The sequence below is a fragment of the Urocitellus parryii genome, chromosome 8, assembly GCF_045843805.1.
Source record: "Urocitellus parryii isolate mUroPar1 chromosome 8, mUroPar1.hap1, whole genome shotgun sequence".
Lineage (NCBI taxonomy): Eukaryota > Metazoa > Chordata > Mammalia > Rodentia > Sciuridae > Urocitellus > Urocitellus parryii.
The window spans coordinates 60,430,068-60,451,109 of NC_135538.1; the positions used below are offsets into that span (position 1 = coordinate 60,430,068).

The 21,042-nt window shown below is 31.5% G+C and overlaps 1 protein-coding gene across 2 annotated transcripts in view; it reads left to right on the plus strand.

The window, feature by feature from the left end:
• Ascc3 (activating signal cointegrator 1 complex subunit 3) overlaps positions 1 to 21,042 on the plus strand; it is a 348,955-nt gene that overhangs the window by 68,369 nt on the left and 259,544 nt on the right. For both annotated transcript variants that reach the window (XM_077801715.1, XM_077801716.1), the window contains exons 5-8: positions 2,046 to 2,166; positions 6,335 to 6,542; positions 7,238 to 7,379; positions 7,968 to 8,093. In XM_077801715.1, coding sequence (XP_077657841.1) covers positions 2,046 to 2,166; positions 6,335 to 6,542; positions 7,238 to 7,379; positions 7,968 to 8,093 — 597 coding nt within the window. The remainder of the gene's footprint in view (positions 1 to 2,045; positions 2,167 to 6,334; positions 6,543 to 7,237; positions 7,380 to 7,967; positions 8,094 to 21,042) is intronic.

Here is a 21,042-nt window from a genome sequence, read left to right on the forward strand (position 1 = left end):
ATTATTTAAAAAGATATGTGCTTTTCTGAGATTTAAGAAATTAGTAGTTATTACTTTACTTAATGGTATTCTTGAGTGAAATTGGCTCTTGTGTTTATAACTGTGCTTACGTGACAGTTTGATACCACTGGCTTTATTTGTACAAACCTTTCCCCCATTGATTTTGCAGCATCAGTGCAAATATCAACAGTGAAAAAGGTACATAGCATCCAAATATTGTTACAAAAATAGTGTTGACTTTATGGACCCCTGAAGAGTCTCAGAGACTCACTTCTTGGATTCCACATTCTGTGTTTTATGGATGAGTTATTCTTTGAAGGAGTCTGATGAGAAAGGGCAAGAGAGAATATTAGGTTTTCTTTTATGATTGGCTTTGTCTTTGTCTTAATCCCTTACTGTCATATACCACCATTGTATTTGGGTGTGTAGGATGATGTCACAAGTTTTATTTTTGCTTTCATATTTCTTATGTTTTACTTGTTCTTTCTAGATATACATGATAGTAGGGTGTATTTTCATATAATTATATGTACATAGAATAAGTATAACTTGCTTCAATTATGATCTCATTATTGTGGTTGTATATGATGTGGAGTTACATTGGTTATGTATTCATATATAAGGGTAGGAAAGATGTCTGATTTATTCTGTTGTCTTTTCTACACCCATCCCCACCTTCCCTTCATTCTCTTTTGTCTAGTCCAGTGAACTTTATTTTTCTTTTGTCTATTTTGTTTTGTTTTTGGGATGAACTCAACCAAAATATTCTTTTAGAAATTTTTAAAATTTATTAGCCTCATTTCTTATCTTTATATTTCCTAGTGTATCTTTTGTGGACAATATATCAATTTCTGTATTACAACAGTTTTCTAGAAAACAGTCAAAGGTGTTACCATAGTATAATGGAAATTCTTTATGACTGGATTCATATATGTATCATTTCAAAACTCTGTTATTAGCTGTGTAACATTAAGCAATTTACATAAACTTTCTAAAGCTTAATTTTCCTAAGGTCAAAAGTAATAACAGTATTTAATTTGAAAAGTTGTTCTTAGCATTTGTTACATAGAATTAGCAAGTGATGATCATAATATCTCTCCTACAATAAATGTTCAATAAATGGCATAAATGCTCAATAAATGCTACTGGTATATTTAGAATTGCTAGATAAGTGCATCCTTAATTCATTTTGTTTCTTTTATTGTTTCATTTTTTTGTACACACAATTCATTGTTTAATATCTCATATATACACAGCATGAATTTTTATCTTATGATTTTATTTGTGTTGTTTCTTTGATAGCAGAATTTGGTTAATATAGCATAGTCACATGCAAAATTAAAGTATACCATTTTGAAAAGGAAGAAGTAGTATATATTCTGAGATCATACTTGAAGAACTCTAAAGCATTTCTAGAGCAGTTATATAATATGGTTACATAATTCAAAATCTCTGACCTCTTACACTGATTCTATGACTCTGAAATCAGCTTAGTTTTTTGGCAGCAACTGCCTAATAGACTAAGATATGCATGGGAAATTTATATAAAATTACATAAAGCATTTGTGCATTGTGTTTGAGATCAGATTTATTAAATGTTTAAAATACATGTCAAATGTTGGCTAATAGTCACAATTCTCTAAAACACTCTTATGGTTCTTTGACTCTAAAATATAGAAAGATATAAAAACACTAGCACTCAGCTGTACTTGGGAAAACCAGAATTATATGATAAAAAGCAAATTAAGTTAATTTTAGATTTTTATTTCTTTATGCCAAAAAAAGCCAAGCACTAAAATTTGTTATTCTGTGACTTGGAGTTTTGGCTTCAAATCATAATTATTTTTAAACATTAAATGATAATTTTTAACTGTATAATTGCATATAACCCCTTAACAATGTGAAAATGTAATTTTTTTTACATTTTCTAAATTTTGAGGGTACTTTTATGTTATATTAATTTGACTGCTCTGTTTAGCAGAGTGTTAATAACATGAAGAAGTTAATTTGCGGTAACAGGTATTTTATTTTTCTTTTTGTATAAGTTATTTGAATTGCTTGGACCTGAAGGACTTGATCTTATTGAGAAACTTCTCCAGAACAGAATTACAATTGTGGATCGATTTCTTAATTCTTCAAATGATCATAAGATTCAAGCTCTTCAAGGTAAGAAAGTATGTAGTGGTAATACTAATTTAAAAGAAAGATTCATTGGTTAACCAATTTTAAAAATATAATTACTTTTTTATCCTTTGGAAATTTTTATAATTTACTGATATCATTCTCTAAACTAGATTTTTAGGTATGGTAGATTATGAAACAAGTGTAAATGATCTAAATAGGAACATATTGCAGTGTTTGGGCATGGCATTGTTTTGTAAAAGGTAGAAGTACTTACAATAGATAATTTTTAAAGCAAACACATGTTGTATTAACTATAGACCCAGTGTTATAGTTTCTCCCCAAGTTTTTGTTTCCAAAACTTTCAAATCCGTAGTAAAGGTATAAGAATAATACATACTTACATAACCTTCATGTATTTTCACTAGTTATTAACAGTTTGTTTCACCTGGCCCTTTTTCTAAAGGTACACATACATTGCTGAACAATGATAGGAAGTTTCAGACATCATGATACTTCGTCTATAAAATATTTAGCAGCTGGGCATGATGTGAAATACCTGTAATTCCAGTGACTAGGGAGACTGAGAGACTGAGGTAGGAGAATCTCAGGCTTGAGTCTAGCAGCAGCAACTTGGGAAGACCCTATCTCAAAAAAAAAGGTTATAAAAGGGTGGATATGTAGCTTTGTAGTGAAGTGCTCAAGTATGTATGAATGAATGAATGAATAAGTAAATCAATAAATAGTCTTCAGAATATATCTAAGAACAACGACAGCTTCTACTTAACTGCACTGCAGTTATCACACTCAGAAAATTGCATACCGATAGTGTCATGTATTACATGTATTTTAAAAACCCAGTAAAATAAAAAACAGGTAGGAAGCCAAAATTATTTTTTAAAAAATACCAAAATTATTTTTTAAAAAAATGACACAATGATGCCAGACTCAGGTTTTAAGTGATAAGCAGGAATATTAGATTTTTTAAAACCTTTACCCCAATGTACTTTGCTAACCTTACAGATAGTTTGAGATTAAAAAAAGTGAATGAACACAAGAAATTAGATACCTTGAACATCTGTCTATGTTGGCTTTTCTTCTATATAAGTTATTTGATTTTTTTATGTTTATGCCACTGTAGAAAACTATAAACAGACTTCATCTAAATAGCCTTTAAATCCAAAATATTTTGTGAATTTCCTTTAATACTGATGAATGTTCTCAGAAGCCTGGAGCTTTGAGATTGTTAGAATTTCCAAGATTTGGATTTGAGCAACTTTATCTTTCTGCAAGTGTCTTGGTTCAAGTTATTTGAATAGTTCTAAACTTCCTTGCTCCAAGAAGGCTCTGGGCTATAGGAAAGTGCATAATCAGACTCCATGCAGTAACCCATCAGGGTTTAGGAGCTTTTAAAATTGGTGTTTGCCAGAAGAAAGGGACAGAGTTAAATATCAACTCCTGTGAAGATATAAATTCTGAGAATTTGGTATTTCTTTTGTCATTCTCCTAAATGTTATTATAGAGATATTTACTGATTCTAACTCTTTTTTTAAAAAAAATTAATTAATTTGATTTGATGTGTTATGATTACATTTAAAATAGGATCTTTATACGCTTCTTACTTTACCAGTGTTCCCATTTGTGTCTATATTTTGATGTTTTGCATTTAGGGATCCTTCAAAATTCTCTCATAACTACCAAATTGTACTTTTTCTTTATTAAGGTACCTTAATGAGCCCATTATTAACCATATTCTTTTTCGTATTCTCAAAAACCATTGTCTTACAGAGCAATGACCTTTTTTTTTTTTTTTTTAATCTGGCATTTTCTAGATTTCAGGCTCATTTTATTTAAGTTTTTTCATGCAGACATCTACCTTACTCTGCTCTATTCTTACAGTCAGTAAGTGTAAGGTGAATGAGAAGTGACATGAGTGAATGAGAAGTTGATCTCTAAGTTAAAGATAGTTTGTGTATTAAATTCTGTCTTCAGAGTTGGTATAGAGAGTGTATTATGAAATCAACACTTAGTTCATAATATCAAGTGACAATATTTCCAGTAGTTATACAGGATTTTTCTGTTATATTTACATTTTAAAAGGATATAATCATCTATGTAGTTCTTCAGTAAAATTTTTTGTTAGTATTTCCGTTAAGGTTATTTCATTTCTGCTTGTCATTTGCGACAGTTGGCCTAACCAAACAAGAAAAGCCATATATTTAAGCTTTTGCTGCTTTACTTTTTAAATTTTTATTATGTTTAGTCTTATAGGAATCTAGTATATTTTGATTGAAACCTTATAAATCTTTTTATGAGGTATTGTATTTTCTTATAATTTTAATTTTCTTATTTGGATGATTGTAAGTATATATAGTAGTATTTAATTACTGTCACATTTGCTTAAAATGTTAATGACACCAGTATATAGAATTTAGTATGTCATCCAAAGGGGTTTCACACTTTAAAATGTTTAACTCTGGTTTCTGATAAATAAATGGCATTACTCAAATTTTATACATTCTGCTTAACATGTATTGTTGATTGAGTGGCTTTGCAGACAATTTCACTTTTCTTTTAGTTAAGAGTACATGTAAAAACTGTCAGAATGCTTCATTCTTTTTCTGACACTGAAATTTAATCATAAATTTATTAAGTGCGTAAGACTTCCTTAGAAATAAGAAATAAAATAAATATAAGACTTAAATAAAATAAATGTAAGACTTAAAAATGAAAATATTTTTTTCAGAATTTTAAGTTTTAATCCTAATATACATGGGCTTATGCTTCATTTTGTAATTTTGAGACATACTTTCCTTTTTAGGGAACTATAGAGGGGGTTATTTCATGTGATTGAGAGATAAATGACTCATTAAAATTTGTTACACAAAATACGTATACGATGGTGTGAGGGGGAAGGGAAAAAAAGGATGAAAAGTGTCACAGTAGATTGGGTAGAGAGAGGTGATGGGAGGGGAGGGGAGGGGAGGGGGAGAGGGAGGGCAGCATAATACAACAGACAGTATTAGTATTGTTGTATGTATATGCATGGCTGTATAACCAATGTGATCCTGCAATCTGTGGAAAAATGAGAATTCATACCCTATTTGAATCAAATATAAGATATGTCAAGATCATTGTATTGTCTTGAGCATGTAATAAAAAAAATTCTGTAAGGAGACTGTAATATTTGAATATTTGACTTAGAATGAATTAGAAAACAAATTTTCCTATCTTGGTGCTGTGTTTAATTCCTTCTTTTTTCAGAATTGCAGCTTACAAATTTGATAAAGTAACCTGGGCTGTGCTTGGCAGAGTATTAGCCAAGTCTTGTATTGTCTTCCTAGCTTAGCAATAGTGCCTAGGATGTAGTATCCTCAGTAAAATAAGCTTACTAACTTGGATCCTGTTGGAAGAAAATTTGTTCTGAATATTGAGTTGACCAAACCACAGATCTAATTTATACTTTGTAGACATTGAGTTTTGATCGACCTGGTACCCCTTAGTGACTCTGACCTTCTTCCCTTTTTTTAAAGGCCTTTATTTCCATGAAAAGGTAGACCTTGCTTTTGCTCTATTTGTTTTGTGAAGTATGTTCTGCACTTATGTTTATTTCAGTATGAATAGTTACATATATACAAGTTAACAGAATAAAGTGTATTACATAGGAAAAATTATTTAATACATAATTTTATTTTAGTATTATCTAACAGTGCTAATTAGTATTAATAATTATTTTTTAAATTAATATAACCAAGTTATTTCAAAATTACAAAATTGGATTTCAGGCTCCTGATTTAAAATTTTTTTTTTTTAGTTGTAGTTGGACACAATACCTTTATTTTATTTATTTTTTTATATGTTGCTGAGGATTGAACTCACCCCCTCATACATGCTAGGCCAGCGCTCTACTGCTGACAGGCTCCTGATTTTATATGTAAGAATTTAAACTATTAGTAACATTAAACTATTGAATCTATAGGAAGTAAGTAAATCTTACTGACTTTTCTTAAGCCATTAGCTAATATTAAATATTGTGATTTTTAAAAAGAAACCTGTTCCTAAATTATGTAATTGAATATGCCCACTTTCCAATGTGAATGATAAGAGCATTATGCTATTTCATGTTCTTTTAGGGAGAAATTAAATGGTTTTCATATGGTTAAATGATCTCAGAGATGTGTAGTCCATTATATTTTGAAAATTTGCCTTGTAGACAATTGCAAAAAAGTTCTAGGAGAGAATACCAAACCTAATTATGGTTGTCAAGTCACTATTCAATCCGAACAAGAAAAGCAGTTAATGAAACAATATCGACGTGAAGAAAAACGAATTGCCAGACGAGAAAAAAAGACTGGAGAAGATGGAGAAGTTTCTGGAGAAGTACTTATGGGCTTTGATCCTAAGGAATTGCGGATACACAGGTAATCAAAGCAAGAATCTGAAAAACACATGTGTTATAATCGATACTTTTACATATTTTTCTAGTGTGATTTTAGCAATTTGGCAGGTTCTTTTAGTCCTATTTTATTGTAACAAGAGTTTCACTGAATAAAGATTTTCTGGGGAAAAAACAGTCATCTGCTAATTAGAATATTATTGGTTGCATTCACATCCATGAGAGATTTAGATTACAGAGGTAAGCTATTTTTAGTTGCTACACATATTCCATTCAATGAAGTTATAGAAAACTTATTTATATTTATTTTGAGGGTTTTGTTTTCTTCCCAACTTAATTATACTTTTATTTGTGTGTATTGTTCTCTAGAAGTAGAAAGGAGGAAAATGAAATGAAGTCATTATTGCACTTGATGCTTTAATTATTGTAACTTTTCCAAAAAGGAATTTTTACCTTGAAAATATCTTCAAGTTGTGAAAATGCAAAACTATAAAAAATGAACAATAAGTCAGATTTACTAAATGGTATTTAAAAGTAGTTAAATACAAAATGTACCTATTTGGTTACCCCCCAAATTTTTGAGTTGCTGATATCTTTGTTTTTGTAGTTTAATTTTTTTCTTTATAATGGAATGCCACCAGAAGTAATTATTATAATGACCTTGCTTTCCTTTTCAAAATAAAAATGTCAAATTTGGCCTGCCATTTTTTGTATTTTCAGAGAGCAGGCACTTCTGAATGCTAGAAGTGTTCCAATTCTCAGCAGGCAGAGAGACATGGACATTGAAAAAATTCATTATCCCCATGTTTATGATTCCCAGGCTGAAGCCAGGAAAACATCAGCATTCATTGCTGGTGCAAAGGTATGTCATTGGTTTATAACAACTCTTGGAAATATGTCTGTTCTGAGGCAGTGACACATAGCTTTCCCTGTTTCCTTTGTGAATACAGTGCAAGTTGATTAGTTTATGCTAAAATATTTTAAAATATTTAAAATAATAGGGTATATGAGATATTACAATCTGTATAAAATTCTGACATATAGTAAGTATTCAGACAATATTTCTTCATTTCTATTCAATATTTTTGAAATTTATAATTTTGAGTATTATCAGTTATATCATTGCTTGACTAAGCTTTATACCATATATTGCATGTTATCCTACTTGTATGAGTATATTTGTCTTCAATGTAGTTAATGTATACTTTAAGATTCCTCAATGTACTGTGGCCTGTATGTCATATAAGATACTTGACATAAGAATGGAGTGTGGTTTTTATTTATTTATTTATTTTTCTTTTAGGTTGGTTTTTCTTTAAATTAGCTAAATTTATTTGCCAGGACTATGTCTTAAAACCAATAGCATTCTGTATTTTTCTCATTAAAAAATCTTTACCAGAGTAGTTCTTTTATTTTTTTTAATTCTGAATTGTTATTTTGATATTTATAGATGATTTTACCAGAAGGAATCCAAAGAGAGAATAACAAGCTTTATGAAGAAGTAAGGATTCCCTATAGTGAACCAATGCCAATTGGCTTAGAGGAGAAGCCAGTTTATATCCAAGACTTAGATGAGGTGAGATAAACCTTTTATAGAGTTGATATTTTTGAGGCTTGCTATGTACTATAAATGAACTTGTATTGGAAAAAAATTATTTTTAAAAGTAGCTTCCTAATATAATATACAGACATAAATGGTTGATTACTAAAGAACACCAGGGAAGTTTAAATTTTTCAAAACCATGTATATATCCATTTGTTTGTATACTGAATATATATATTTAATTATATTTAATATATAATTTATTTTATTTAAAAAATAATTTTAAAGAAAATTCAGAAAATAATATATTTAAAATATTTTAAATAAAATTCAAAATTACATATTTACATCTATCAATCCATCTATGTTTTCATGTTTATTTTTATTATTTCAGTTAATTTTTTTGGTTTAACCTATGTAAATTGACAAGTAAAATATTTTAAAGGGTTTATGTATTTATTTATTTATCAAATGGTTACCCTAACATAAAATAAAATGCTTTTCCTGGGAGATGGGCCAAATTCTTAAGTACTTTGTTTATCTTATTTCTCCACAACTTTTTAATTTTTGGTAAATTCAAACTAATGAAAATTTTTTTTGAGTATTAGTATTCATATATCCTTTACTTAGATTCATATTAAAGTTTTGCCATACCTCCTCTTTCTCAAAATAAAATGTCATTTAGTTTAAAGTTTACATATTATTTGAAGTTTTTTTTTTTCATCATCAAAATGAAGCTTGGGTTTTTTAAAAAAATGTATCACAATACATAGTCTTTTAGAAATAAAAATAATGCAGGTGAGCAAGATGTTTTAGTCAGTCTTTGCACTGCAGCAACCAAAAGATCTGACAACAACAATTTTAGAACAAAAGTTTATCTCAGAGCTCACAGTTTAAGAGATCTCAGTCCATAAATGGCTGACTCCATTGCTCTGGGCTCTATGTCATGGCAGAAGGGTATCGAGGAAAGCAGCTCAGGACTTGTAACTGGGAAGCAGAGAGAGCTTTTGGGGGATACCAAATATCTAAACCATAACATTCTGTGTGAGCCCACAAACACTCATTCCCATTTCGCAATGCAAAAATACATTTAGTCCATTTTCAAGAGCCCCTATAGTCAGCAATTTTAGCATTGCCCAAAAATCCACAGTCTCCTTTGAAACTTGTAGTACATTTTCGGCATGAGGCCCTGTAAAATTCAAAAGCAAGTTACATGTATCAAATATATAAAGGAACATAGTAAACATTTCCATTCCAAAGGAGAAATAGGGGCATAGAAAGAAGGGATGGGACCAAAGGAAGGCTGAAATCTACCTATGCAAACAAGTCCTGTAGCTCCTTATCCAGCATCTGTAGTACATATCATACTGGTGGGCTTGTCTAATTATGCCTTTATGGCTTTACTGGTTGCTGGCCTCTCTCTTGGCTTGTATGGGCTCAATTCTTGTAGCTTTCCTTAGCAGATATTCCATAGTTATGTCAATTTTTAAGCTCAAGGGTTTCTACTGCAGCTTCAGCTTCCTTCTCACTTGTCCGTGTATCGCCCCCTTGGGGGAAGGCCCCAGGAACTCCAATCCTGGGGCACTTTACCTGGCCTCCTTTGGAATCTTGGTGGAAGCTTCCATGACTACATATCTCCATCATCCTGCATTGGTCCAGAACTAGTACCACATGGTTGATGCCAGTGTCTGCTGCCATCTTGATCAGTAGCTAAGCCTTCTAGGACCATGGCTTCAACAGGCTTTAAGTGCCTGCACAGGGTGGCCCACTGGTCTCTTCTCAAGGGAATTTTTACTTTTACACCATTAAGCCTGAGATAGGTATGGTCTTGCCAATTCCTGAGATTTCATCAAGACTTCTTTACTTGGGCTGGGGTTGTTACAGCTCAGTCGTAGAGTACTTGCCTAGCACATGTGAGGCACTGGGTTCCATCCTCAAAACTACATAAAAATAAATAAAGTTATTTTAAAAAAAGGCTTCTTTACTATTGTTTCTTGGTGAAGTATTTAGTGTTTCTATGATAGCTATAATATCTTTAGCCATATCCTTTGCCCCAATTTTACTTACAGTTTTCTTTCCAAACTAAGTTTTTAAAATCTTTCTGTTTCACTTTCTGATCCTAATTATCACAATAAATTTGGCTAGCTGCCAGCAATATCCATGCCACGACCTGAATGCTATGCTGCCTACAGATTTCTTCCACCAGATTAAAAAGTCCATCACCTTTAAATTCAGCCTTACAGAAAGTCTCAGGACACTGGCAAAATGTACACAACTTCATAGCCAGAATGGAAACCTCATGAACCCTGTCCTAGACTGTTCATACTCCTGTTGGCATTCAAGTCTTTTGAGCTCACACAGAAACATCCATTAAGCTGTTGATAACATTCTCAAACTTTTCCAGCTTGCATCTCTAAACTTTTTAAAGTTGCTTCCACAAATTCTAAGAAGCTCCAAAAACTTCTGAACTGTTATGGGGAGACACCTCAGAAAGCACTCTTAAGTCCGAATTCAAATCAAAAGAGAGTTTTATTTACCAGGCCAGCGACTGTCACCTACCGCAGAGACTCAAGCTCTGTAGGAGGACAGCAGCTTCCTTGTCTATCCAAAGAGAATATAAGCATAAAAACCACAACTCAATGACTTGCTTATCGTCATGTAAGCTAGCCAATCATTGAAATTAAAACATTAATAAGTGGGAACTGTGGGCTCTATGCAGGACTGGAAAGCAAGTGATAAACAGAAGCCAAAAAAAGCATTAGCTTTGCAGTTCAGTTGACCACAGCCCTGCGTTCAAGCAGGTGTTAGACAGTCAAATCCTGAATATGGGCTGGGGTCAGTGGGGCAAGAATCTACTTCAAAGTCATGTAGACCCACAAGGGCATTCAAACCCAGGATGTAGCTCACCTCGACCACTGTTGCATCCTGAGTAGGGTACAATTTAAGGGATACAAAGTACAGAAAGACACTTTTAAAAATAAGAAAATAGCTTCCATTTCAGTTTCTCAGAAACAGCTCTTGTAACAGTTTTTATAGAAGACACCAAAATGGAGTCTTAGATCTGTCTATGAAAGTTCTTGCTTTATAATTGTCTTATCTCACTTATCAAAATCTTATATCTCGGGGCTGGAGATGTGGCTCAAGCGGTAATGTGCTCGCCTGGCATGCGCGGGGGCGCTGGGTTCGATCCTCAGCACCACATAAAATAAAGATGTCCACCGAAAACTGAAAAATAAATGTTAAAAAATATTTTTAAAAAATCTTATCTATAATCTATATTTTTTTTACTAATCCGTACGTAACCTGTAACTTACATTCTTATTGATTGTATTTATCAGTTCACACCATAACAGAACTATATGGTCACATTAGTCACAAGGACCCTACTTCTCAGAACCAATTTCTTTTTTATTCACTTTTTTACTGCAGTGACCTAAAGATTTCACAAGAACAATGAGAGGAGGAAATGTTTATTTTGGGGTTCATGATTTTAGAAGTCTCTGTGCATATATAGCCAACTCCATCACTCTGAGTCTGAGGTGAGGCAGTAAATTATGGCAGATGAGTGTTCAGGACATGGAATTTGGAAGCAGAGAAGAGAGCCAATTTTCTTCCCCAGGGACAATGTAAACTCCAAAGTCATTCCCTCAGTGATTGACTTCCTCTAGCCACATCCTACCTGCCTACAATTACTATTCAGTAACTCCCTATCAAGGGATTTATGCACTAAGCATGTTAAAGGTCTTATAAGCCAGTCATTACATTTCTAAACTTTCTTGAATTATCTCATATGAGCTTTTGGGGGCCACCTAATATCTAAACAGTAACACCAAAGGAGCAACATAAAGTAATACAAAAATATCCACAGAATAACAAAAATCAATTGTATTCTTTATATATTTGTGTATATGAATTTTTTTTTACAAAAATGGAATTGCATCATTTTATGTGTTTGTGTGCAATTCATGTATATTTAATTATGTTTTTCAATGTCAGTAGACATATTGCATCAGTTTTTAAATCACACAATATTCCACTGAAGTCTTGTTATTTTTAAAACAATTCCTTATCATATTCAATGTTACGCTATTTTCTACAGTAAGTTTTTATAAGAGAATGAAATTCTAATTATGTCTTACATCAGTATTTTTCATGACACATCAGAATTGCCTGTAAGCCAATCCTAAAGAGCCAAAGACCAAATGTTTTCTCTGATATATGGATGCTAATTCATAATAGAGGGGGTGGAGAATAGAGGTATTTTAGACTAGACTGAGGGTAGTGAAGGGAGGAGATGGGGCGCAGGGGTAGGAATGATAGTAGAATGAATCAGACATCATTACCCTATGTGCATATATGATTACATGACCTGTGTAACTCTACATCATATACAACCAGACAAATGAGAAATTATACTTAATTTATATATGATGTGTCAAAATACATTTTACTGTCATGTATAACTAATTAGGGAAGGTGCATTGGGGTAGGAAAGATGGTGGAATGAGATGAGCGTCATTACCCTAGGTGTGACTCTACTTTGTGTACAAGCAAAGAAATGAAAAATTGTGCTCCATTTGTGTACAATGAATTGAAATGCATTCTGCTGTCATGTATAACAAATTAGAACAAATAAATAAATTATTTAATTAAAAAAAATTAGATGGGGGTCTCTGGATTAGTCCAGTTTCACTGAGTTGGTAGTTACAGAAGTAAAAGCAACAACAAAGACAGTTTATTGGCATTTCTAATTGAATTGTCTAGGAGTAAAGCTACATGTGTGGCCATCTTGTCTACATCTAATGATGTCATTGGATCCATCATTGTCTCTTTTTCATTCTTTCTCTATTTTTCTTTATTTCTTTATTGTTTCTCTTTTCTTCCCTCTTACCTTTCTCTTGCTCATGTCTCTTTGTTTTCTCTTATTCTTTTCATCTCCGGATTCTCAGATTTGCTTTCTCTATAAGGTGAGGGAAAAGTATATGTCAGAAGTTCAAACATATTTGTTTTCTCATACTTCAATCCCAGAAAGAAGAGTATTCCCACAAGTTCTGACAGGAAAAAAAGAAAAAAAGAAAGAAAAAATCTCTTGGGATTAAAGTTTTATTTTCCTGACACAGGATCACAGTTTATTTCCAAAACAATACCTTTTCCTTTGGTGGAAGGTTCTTGCTGATAATTATATGTATCCTTATTGTCAGCTTCCTTGAGCCACTAGGAGTGAAGGAGGAATTTTCCACAGCAAATGGGGATACTATTATTATGTACAGAAGAAAAAATACAAATTTTTTGAGTAGTTATATGACAATGGGGGAAATATATATATATATTAGTTTTAAATACATGTTTAGTTTTAGTACCATGGATTTATTGATTGTTTCAAAGACGGTGAAAATTAATAGTTTGGAAACCAAATGCCTGTATGATAACAAGTTCCTTTAGAAAACCAAGTGATTACATTTCTGGTAGGATTATTTTTAAAAATTAGATTTGAAGCATTAGAAATTTAGAGAATGAATAGAGAACTTTTTTTTCTTTATTAAAGTTTCATTTTTCTTATGAATCTGTAGACATTCTTTTTAGTAATTAATGCACTGGGGGTGTAAAATAGGACATGTCCCATCTATGTGTGTGAGTTATGTGCTTTCTTTTTTTCTTAATAATAAACATTTGATACCTTGAAACTTGGTTCTTTTTGTTTTCCTTCTCTTCTGTGTGTTGAGTAGATCTAAAATATTTCAACCAAAAAAAAAAAAAACAAAGGATTTTCAAGCTTTTTAATCCTTATCATTTTCCTAGCTTCATTGATACTATTTTAGTTCTATGTTCTTTTAGATTTTTAGTTCTATATTGTTTTAGATTTTACACCATACATTGTTGTTGTTATTAATTTATAGTGAAGTTATTTAGATTTACTATTTAATTAAAATTCTGTCAGTGCTTTCATAGTATATCAGTTTTTTTCTCCAAATTTTCTATAGTGAAAGGGTGTTGCCAAAAACCTTTTAAATTTTGTTAATCTAAATATCCTTTTTTAAACTATTATTCTTGAGATATTTAATAGAATTCTAAGTTCATGCTTTTTCTTAGCACATTTAAGATATTATTCTATTGTCACCTTCTTTTCCTTTTTGATTTTGAGATGTCTGCAGTCTTATAGTTTGTTTTAATGTAAATTTTTCTCACTGGTAGCTTTTAAGATCTTCCCTTGGCTTTTGGAATTTTGCCATTTTTCTGCAAAATTATGATTCATAATTTTCTTTTTAACTTCCTTTTTGTTTTCTCATTATATTAAGGGACTTTTTTTTACCAGCAACTAAAAGATGTGGTTGGGGAAAGACTTTATATACCTTGGCAGATATGTTACATGACATACAACAAAAACAGAAAAACAAAAAAATACAGGTTGCATCCTTGCATTCTGTGAACTTATAGCATTGTTGGGATATAAAAAGCATTTTTGTTAAGTATTTACCCACAGTACACTATGAAATGCTTCAAGTACTAAATCAGCAGTTCAACTTCAGGGTAATTTTATGTAGAAAGCTATGGAGGCTTGGTGAAAACTTCTTGTGGAACCGTTTCTTGACTGCTTATTCTTATCAGAAACTATGGCAATTAACTTATTTTTTATTTAAAACACATCTTCTGTGGGGTATACAGAGAAGAGAGTTCCTAATTTCTCGTCTTTTTGGTACTAGGGATTCTAGGTGTTCTTTATCACTGAGCTACGTCCCCAGCCCTTTATGGTTTTTATTTTGAGACAAGATCTCACTAAATTGCTTTGGGCCCTGCTAAATTGCTGAGGATGGCCTCATACTTGCAATCCTCCTGTCTCAGCCTCCCAATCACTGGGATTACAAGCATGTGCCACTGTGACTGGCTACTTCCTAATTTCATGTTGAAAAATTTTTGTGGACCTGGCATAAAATAAGAAATTTTGTGTTATGTGTCTTGCTCTTTGTGTGGAATCTTCAAAAATAATTTTATTTGTGAAAATTTTTTCACTGTCAGGAAGGCATTATTTTACTTATTACAATATTCTTTAAGGTATTACTATGGAAATCATGAGAAAAAATGGAAAATTCTCATATAACCTTAAAAATTTATATTTTCTCTTCAAAATAAGAATATTTTTTGTCTTGGTGCCTTAACCTCTTCAGGATTACAGTGCTATAAAGTCTACTGGGAGCACTAGCAAACAACTAACTAGGAAAAGGGCACCAGCTGCTTTGAAAAATACCTGTTCCACTGCAGAGAGTTTATAATTAACATCTGCTTCTCGCTAGAAGCATTCAAACAAAATAATTTTCTTTATAATCTATACTTTGTTGATTTTATAGCAGGACATTAGAATGCATTAAAGGCACATTGAGCTGTCCCAGATTTATAATTTTAGAACTTAAATAAATTCAGAAGTCTGACAATTAACTTGTAATATGGGAATTTTAAATTGCCTTTAAAATGGCTTTAGTCTCTGACTTGCAATATATTTATGTATTGTGTTAAAATAAGCAGGAATATTTGATGATTCTGTTGTTGTTTATGGGTTTTCTTACCATTATTTGACTCTGGATATATGTATCAATTGCTTGTCTCTGATATTCTCACGATTTATTTATCAGCATATATTTTACACATTTTTGTTAGGTTCATTTCTTTATATTTTTTAATATTCATTTTTTAGTTGTAGTTGAACTTCTCAATACCTTTATTTTATTTATTTTTATGTGGTGCTGAAGATCAAACCCAGGGCTTCACATGTGCTAGGTGAGCACTCTACTGCTGACAGACCAGCACCAATATATCTTTATATTTTATGTTATGTTTTCTCATGTCATTTTTTTTTCCCCCAGGACATCCTCTTTTCCTTCCCTTTTCCCCCTGTTTTTCTCCCTCTACTCTACTGGTCTACTATTTACTTACAGTTTTTTTTTTTTAAATTGGTACTTTATAGGTACACATAAAGCTGAAATTCATTGTCGTATATTCACATATATATATGGCATAATTGGGTCAATTTTATTCTGCCGTTCTTTTCTTTTCCTTTTCCTTCTTCCCTTCTTCTCTGTCACCTTTCTCAACTACACTGATCTCCGTTCAGTTTTCCTGGGATCCCCACTCCTCCTTTTTCTCCTTCTTTTGGTAAAGTTTCCACATATGAGAGAAAACATTTGATCATTAAATTTCTGACTCAGAATGATGGTCACCACTTCCATCCATTTTCTAGTAAATGCCATAATCTTCTTTATGGCTGGGTAAAAGTTTGTTGTGTATATATACCATATTGTCTTTATTCATTCATCTGTTGACAAGTACCTTTGTTGGTTCTATAACTTTGTTTTTGTGAACTGTGCTGCTATTAACATTGATGTGGTTGTATCAATATAGTATGATGAATTTTTAGTTTCTTTGGATAACTACCAAGGAGCAGGATAGCTAGGTCATATGTAATTCCATTCCTAGTTTTTTGGGAAGTCTCCATTACTGTTTTCCAAAGTGATTTTACTAATTTGAAGTTCTGCCAAAAATATAAATGTTTTGTATTTTTATGTTAAATTTTTCTGAGGTACCATTTAATTTCTGGTTACTATACCTATTTTTCAATGATAGATTCATCTTTTAGCTAGTGCATGGAATTTTTGATATCTAATTTTGTATGTGTCAGCTTGATTAAGCTGTAATCTTATTATGGCTACTAAATTTGCTTATAGAGTCATTTGAGTTTTTTCTGTAGTCATATTTGATCTGTAAACAATGGCTATTGTGTCTTTTGCTTTCTAATCTTGAAATATTCTATTTATTCTTCTCTGTTGACCAAGATCTATAAGATGTTGAGTAAAAGTGAAAAATATATTAACAAATTTTATCCAAAATCTGGATATGAGATTCCAAAGGTTCTTTCTAGTTGAACTTTTATTCTGCCCTTGGTAGGATTATGATGCATAATGATGATGATACATGGGAATGTGTATTTTGGTAATTTTTATTTTCTACTTTTGTATAAATATATATATTATATGTATTTTAACATTTTCCTCTCATTGAATTTTTGTTATCCTACCTTAAAATCTATTTAAGATTATTCTTAAAGTCAGGAATTCTGTGATTTAAAGATATTCACTTTGTCTCTCTTTGTAGAATTTAAAAAAGAAAATGACTTAAAATTGTCTTTCATATCAAAGTTCTAACTTTTTTTGACAGAGCAAAAGATTTGGTGAAAATATTTGTTGTTTTACTCATTTAATGTCACATTGTCATATTCAAATAAATGCCATTAGTTCATTTCCATAAAATAGATATGAAAATTCTATATTTTTTACCTTAGTTATTTAAAATATTAAAATATTTTGAAGGGACCAGTTTAAATATGTATTTTAAAATTTCTGTTTTTTAGGTAATCAATATGTTAAACTTTGAAATACACACATATGCACACACACACACGTATAGATCTGATTGCTCTAAATAAGTCGTTAATACTTTCCTTTATAGATCTTTTTGATTTTTATTATTGATATTAAATTCTTATCTTGAATTGATAAATGTTTCAAATATTCTGGGCTTAAGTGGTAATGAAAATAGTTTTATATCTTTAAGAGAGTTATAGTAAGAATTCTTTAAAATTTTAAGGAGATGCATATTTAAAATGATATCCTTGCTAAGTTTTCATGAGGCCCTGAGTTCAATCCTACCACTGCAAAAATAATAATAATAATAATAATAATTATAAAACAATTAAATAATAAAATGACATCCTTGATCTAATTAATTTGGAGAAATTTTAAAGACCTATGTATTAAAAAAATTAATAACTTGCCCATAATTCAACATGAGTAACATTTTGTAGATTTGACCATGTAAGTGCTAAAATACTTTGCCAGTTTTAAGGATTTTGGCCAGGATAGTGGCAGTGATTTAAAGGTTAAAATCGGAGCTAAAAGGAATTATTACCATAAATATCAGCCAAGAGACTAAAAATGACATTTTCATTGTGGGATTCAACAGAATTTGACAGAGGATCTTTTGCTTCAGATTAATTGCCATGATTAGAGACACAGCTGTTTCTCAGAAGGCAAATCCTACAATTTTGGCCAACTAGACTGTTTGTAATACCATTAAATAATTTTAAGCTACAACATTTAAATAATCCTAAAGGGATAGATGCAGTATACACACAGCCAGAATTAGTTCATCTGTCTGATGAAAATAATGTATGAACATCATAGAAAACACCAAATTCATAGCTACCATGTGTGTTTCAGCATGCAGCCTTTGTGTACTTTAATTATAACATTGATTTTGTGAAACTAACTCTCACTCATTATGTTGGCTCTATCTAAAGACAAGTAAACCAAACCCAGATATCTCAAACCCATATCTATGGTTAAAGCATGTTTTTTACTATGATCACATATACTGTTAATATGACTATTGATGCAGCACTGTAGTGAAGGTGTTTCAGAGTATTGTTAAAAATGTGCTGGCAGGAACCCTGGATGATTTATCTGTTGAGATTGCTGTGATTGGGCAGCCAAAGTTTTGTCTTTTTAAATCTCCCCCATGAGAACTTTGTTTTTATTCAGCATTCAGCCTTAGCTCAAATCATAACTCTTCCAGGAAAAAGGGGCATCTTATTCTCCTAAGAAAAGGTTAAACTCTGACTCCTATTATACCTTAAGTTCTTCTGAAATCTCTTTATGGTTTATATTTTTCTCTCCTCATGTTTTTTTCTTAAAGGGATGTAAAATCTCCATATTTATCTATTCATTATCAAGGAGTAGAATGTAGACAACCTAACCTATTTATTTAGCTAATTTTTTTTTACTGTGTTTCTTAGATTGACTGTTTTCAATGTGAGGGAATTTTTATGAATTGGCACTTATAGACATATTGAATTTTTTCAGTTAATGTTTTAAATGGTATAAATGGATTCAGTTAAGCAATAAAAGGATTATGAATTATGTTTGCAATTTCTAATTCTAGCTGTATTTCATACTGCTTTCTTTGTATGTAATAAAGTTTGTCACCATTTCATTTTAGAAAATAACTTTCGATTTTCACAAAATTTTACAATCTCATTTCCTTCAAGGATTTAATAGTAGATTACTCTCTCGAGCTGTTTTGTTACTAAGATTTAATTTGCCCTACCCAGGTTGTCTGTTCAAAATGAATTATTATCGGGCTGGGGATGTGGCTCAAGCGGTAGCGCGCTCGCCTGGCATGCGTGCGGCCCGGGTTCGATCCTCAGCACCACATACCAACAAAGATGTTGTGTCCGCCGAGAACTAAAAAATAAATGATAAAAATTCTCTCTCTCTCTCTCTCTCTCTCTCTCTCTCTCTCTCTCTCTCTCTCTCTCTCCCTCCCTCCTCTCTCACTCTCTCTTTAAAAAAATGAATTATTATCATGAGACATTAAAATACATGACCCTTAAGTAACTAGAAAATAACAGTGACCATGGAAAGTCTTCCATGTCTTAATAAACAGATTGTAGTTATTTTTCAGTGTATTTTCAAGAAGATGTAGAAATTAGAAGTTTGGTATTTTGTAAAGATATAGTATTCCATCCATATCATGAATAAAGAGGCGAGTGAGCTATTTTGTATTATTGACTTTATATTTTTGTATTTACTTTTATAAATTAGATAACTTGGTTAAAATTCAAAATCAGATTTTGAAATTAGATACCTGAGTTCCTCCATTTTTAATGATGTCAATTGTATTTCTTTGTCTCTTTTTTTCTTATTGCATAGTGTAACTCTTATATTTAAAAAAACTTTCTGAAAATATTACATTTTGAAATTTACATTTATATTACTTTTTGAAAACTTATATTTCAGAATCCTTTATATTAGTGGAAAGTTTCTTATTGATGTCTTCTGTCTGCCCTGGTCTGCTGTTCCCTCCCAATAATAACTACTATGTTGAATTTTATGTATTCTTCTAGTTTCTATGAGCAAATACAGATTTTTATTCCCTGTTTCTTCTGCCTCCAGTATTGGATAAAACATAACATATGATAATACTGTTCTTAGGGGCTGGGGATATAGCTCAGTTTGTAGAGTGCTTGCCTCACATGCACAATGCCCTGGGTCAATCACCACCACCACCCAAAAAACCGAAAAACCTTACGTAATACTGTTCTTCACCTTTGTTTTTCTACATAACAAGATCTGCATATTTCAGAAAATAGCACGCTTTTTAATTTTGTTTTATGAGTGCATAGAATTTTATGGAATGGATGTACCATAATTTATTAGGTGATACCCTATTTTTTTTTGTTGTTAGAGTTTTATAAATTATGTTGGGTTCATCCTGACAAACTCATACAGTTTGTTGATTTCAGTTCATGATCCCCTCCTTTTCCCTCCTGACCTTCTGTGCCATTCTCTTTCTGCTACTCTTTTAGACTTCCTTTTGTTCATCTTTTAATTTATATTTGATTGTTTCTGTTATTCTCTTCTTTGATCCTGTTTCCTTTACTTTACTCTAGCTTTTGCATAGGAGAAAAAACATTCAACCTTTGAGTTTCTGAGTTTGACTCATTTCACTTGGCATGATATTCTCCATTTCCGTCAATTTACCAGCAAAGTTATACTTCCATCCTTCTTTATGACTGAGTAGAACTCCAGTGTGTGTGTGTATATCTATATCTATATCACAGTTTCTTAATTCATCTATTGATGGGTATCTGGGTTGATTCCATAATTTAGCTATTGTGAATTGTGTTGTTATAAATATTGATGTGGCTATATCACTATAGTATGCCAATTTTAGATCTTTGTGGAAAAGTCCAGTAGCTGGGTGACATGGTGATTTCATCCATGGTTTCTTGAGGAATCTCTATACTGCTCCATCAAGAGTGGTTGTACTCGAATGTTGTCCCACTAACAATGTATGAGTGTACCTTTTTCCTTACAACCTCACCAGTATTTATTGTTGTTCATATTGTTGATCATAGCCATTCTGACTGGAGTGA